The sequence below is a fragment of the Hordeum vulgare genome, chromosome 1H, assembly GCF_904849725.1.
Source record: "Hordeum vulgare subsp. vulgare chromosome 1H, MorexV3_pseudomolecules_assembly, whole genome shotgun sequence".
NCBI lineage: Eukaryota > Viridiplantae > Streptophyta > Magnoliopsida > Poales > Poaceae > Hordeum > Hordeum vulgare.
The window spans coordinates 34,469,435-34,471,070 of record NC_058518.1 but is presented as its reverse complement, the minus strand read 5'-3'; the positions used below and the strand labels follow the sequence as shown (position 1 = coordinate 34,471,070).

Sequence of the window (1,636 nt, the reverse complement as noted above, 5' to 3'; positions counted from 1 at the left end):
AATTACCGTGGATTTGTGGGTGAAATCATGCAACTAACTGATATGCCACTTCTCATTCTCTTCCTCTCCCCCTCCATCTCATCACATTTACCAAATTAAGTTGTAGTTCGAGCTTTGTATCACTCAGGAATGCAAGTTACTAAGGCAAAAAATTGGTTGAGCTCGGGCATAACTGAACCCATTGACTTTGGATATAAAAAGCGCATAAATGTCGTTTCTTATATTATACCAATTTCTTCTAATATCTTTCACCTACCACAAGTCGTAATTAGAAACAAAAAATACTATATGAGCAAACATAGTTTACATAATTTGAGGAGATAACTTTATTGTTTAACAAACGTTCTCGTACAATGCTTAACATAAACTTATTTTAGCACAACCTCACAAATTACATATCTCAAAGGAAAGTTGTTGTGAGGCCAGCAACATGGAATGTAAAAGCCGATGCTTCTCCCACTGATAAATTAGTCACTGCGCTAGAGGAGGGAATGTGTAACCTGCAAGACCATTCAATTTGACACAACATATGATCAGAAAAGCACAACAATCATATAAAATGCATAACTAAAATCAAGACCCCGTGAATACGAAGAAAGAATAATACAAAAAGTGCGTGTATGCAATGCCCATTATCATAATTCACTCAATATATTTCACTTACTTCCACACTTGTAGCCATGTGGGAACGGCTTCTTGCAGAAATTCGCAACGTAGCCAACCTTCTCCATACACCATATCTTCTCTTTCTCCTTAGTGACACCAGTGCAAAGGCATGGGATGTTCGCCTTGTGCCACACGGCGCAGCACGCATCTGATGGAGCTAGCTTCGGCTCTGCTGGGAATTTCTGATACTTACCACACTCCCTGATCATGTCTTGTCGATCACCGTCGCATCCGTCAGCTGACACGACTACCGCAATAGTGAGTATGATGCAACATAAGCACATGAGTTTCGCCATGGCTATGGCTTTTGTGTCTGCTGCACTAGAGCCTTCTCTATCCCTTTGATGTTAGAATCCTACAATGTAGGATTTGTGTGGCTTATTTGTGAATGTGTGGGGTGCATGACTTCCTTAGCTATGGCTTGGTTTATATAGCCTTGTTTGAGATGATGATGATATGTGCGTATAAATTAGTAGTATATCTTGAAGATATAGCACTTTGTCCAACAATTAATGTGTACATTAATTGCACAACTATAGGCTAAATAATACATTAGTTATATTTCTTCAAGATACCATAGTGCATCAAACAACGAATGTGTATGTTAACTCCACACCGACAAGTTATACATATAATAGTTGTATATATGATATATCTTGAACATATGGTACTACATCAAAGAAATGAATTTGTAAAGTAACTTATATCTACATGCTATACCTTGAAGATACCAAATAACATCAAGAAATGAATGTGTACATTAACTCCACATCGACACGTTATACATACAATAGTTGTATATATGATATATCTTGTAGATATGGTACTACATCAAAGAAGTGAATTTGTATATTAACTTTGTATATACGGTCTATACCTAGAAGAAAGGAATTAGCATAAAACAATGAATGTGTACATTAACTCCACATTGACAAGATATAACAATAGTTGTATATATAATGTATCTTGA

The 1,636-nt window shown here is 36.4% G+C and overlaps 1 protein-coding gene across 1 annotated transcript; it reads right to left on the bottom strand.

Annotated features, from left to right (window-relative positions):
* Positions 1-302: 302 nt before the first annotated feature.
* On the bottom strand, positions 303-1,081 carry LOC123406090. Its single transcript, XM_045099582.1, has 2 exons — positions 665-1,081; positions 303-500 (listed from the first exon to the last, which is right to left on the bottom strand). Exons 1-2 carry the CDS (start codon positions 960-962, stop codon positions 472-474), a joined length of 327 nt encoding a protein of 108 aa, XP_044955517.1. The 5' UTR covers positions 963-1,081; the 3' UTR covers positions 303-471.
* Between the last annotated feature and the right edge of the window lie 555 nt (positions 1,082-1,636).

Coding starts and splice junctions, on each gene's coding strand:
- LOC123406090 (XM_045099582.1), bottom strand. CDS start 962: ATGGCGAAACTCATGTGCTTATGTTGCATCATACTCACTATTGCGGTA. Junction 501..664: donor ACATGGCTACAAGTGTGGAA/GTAAGTGAAATA, acceptor ATGGTCTTGCAG/GTTACACATTCCCTCCTCTA.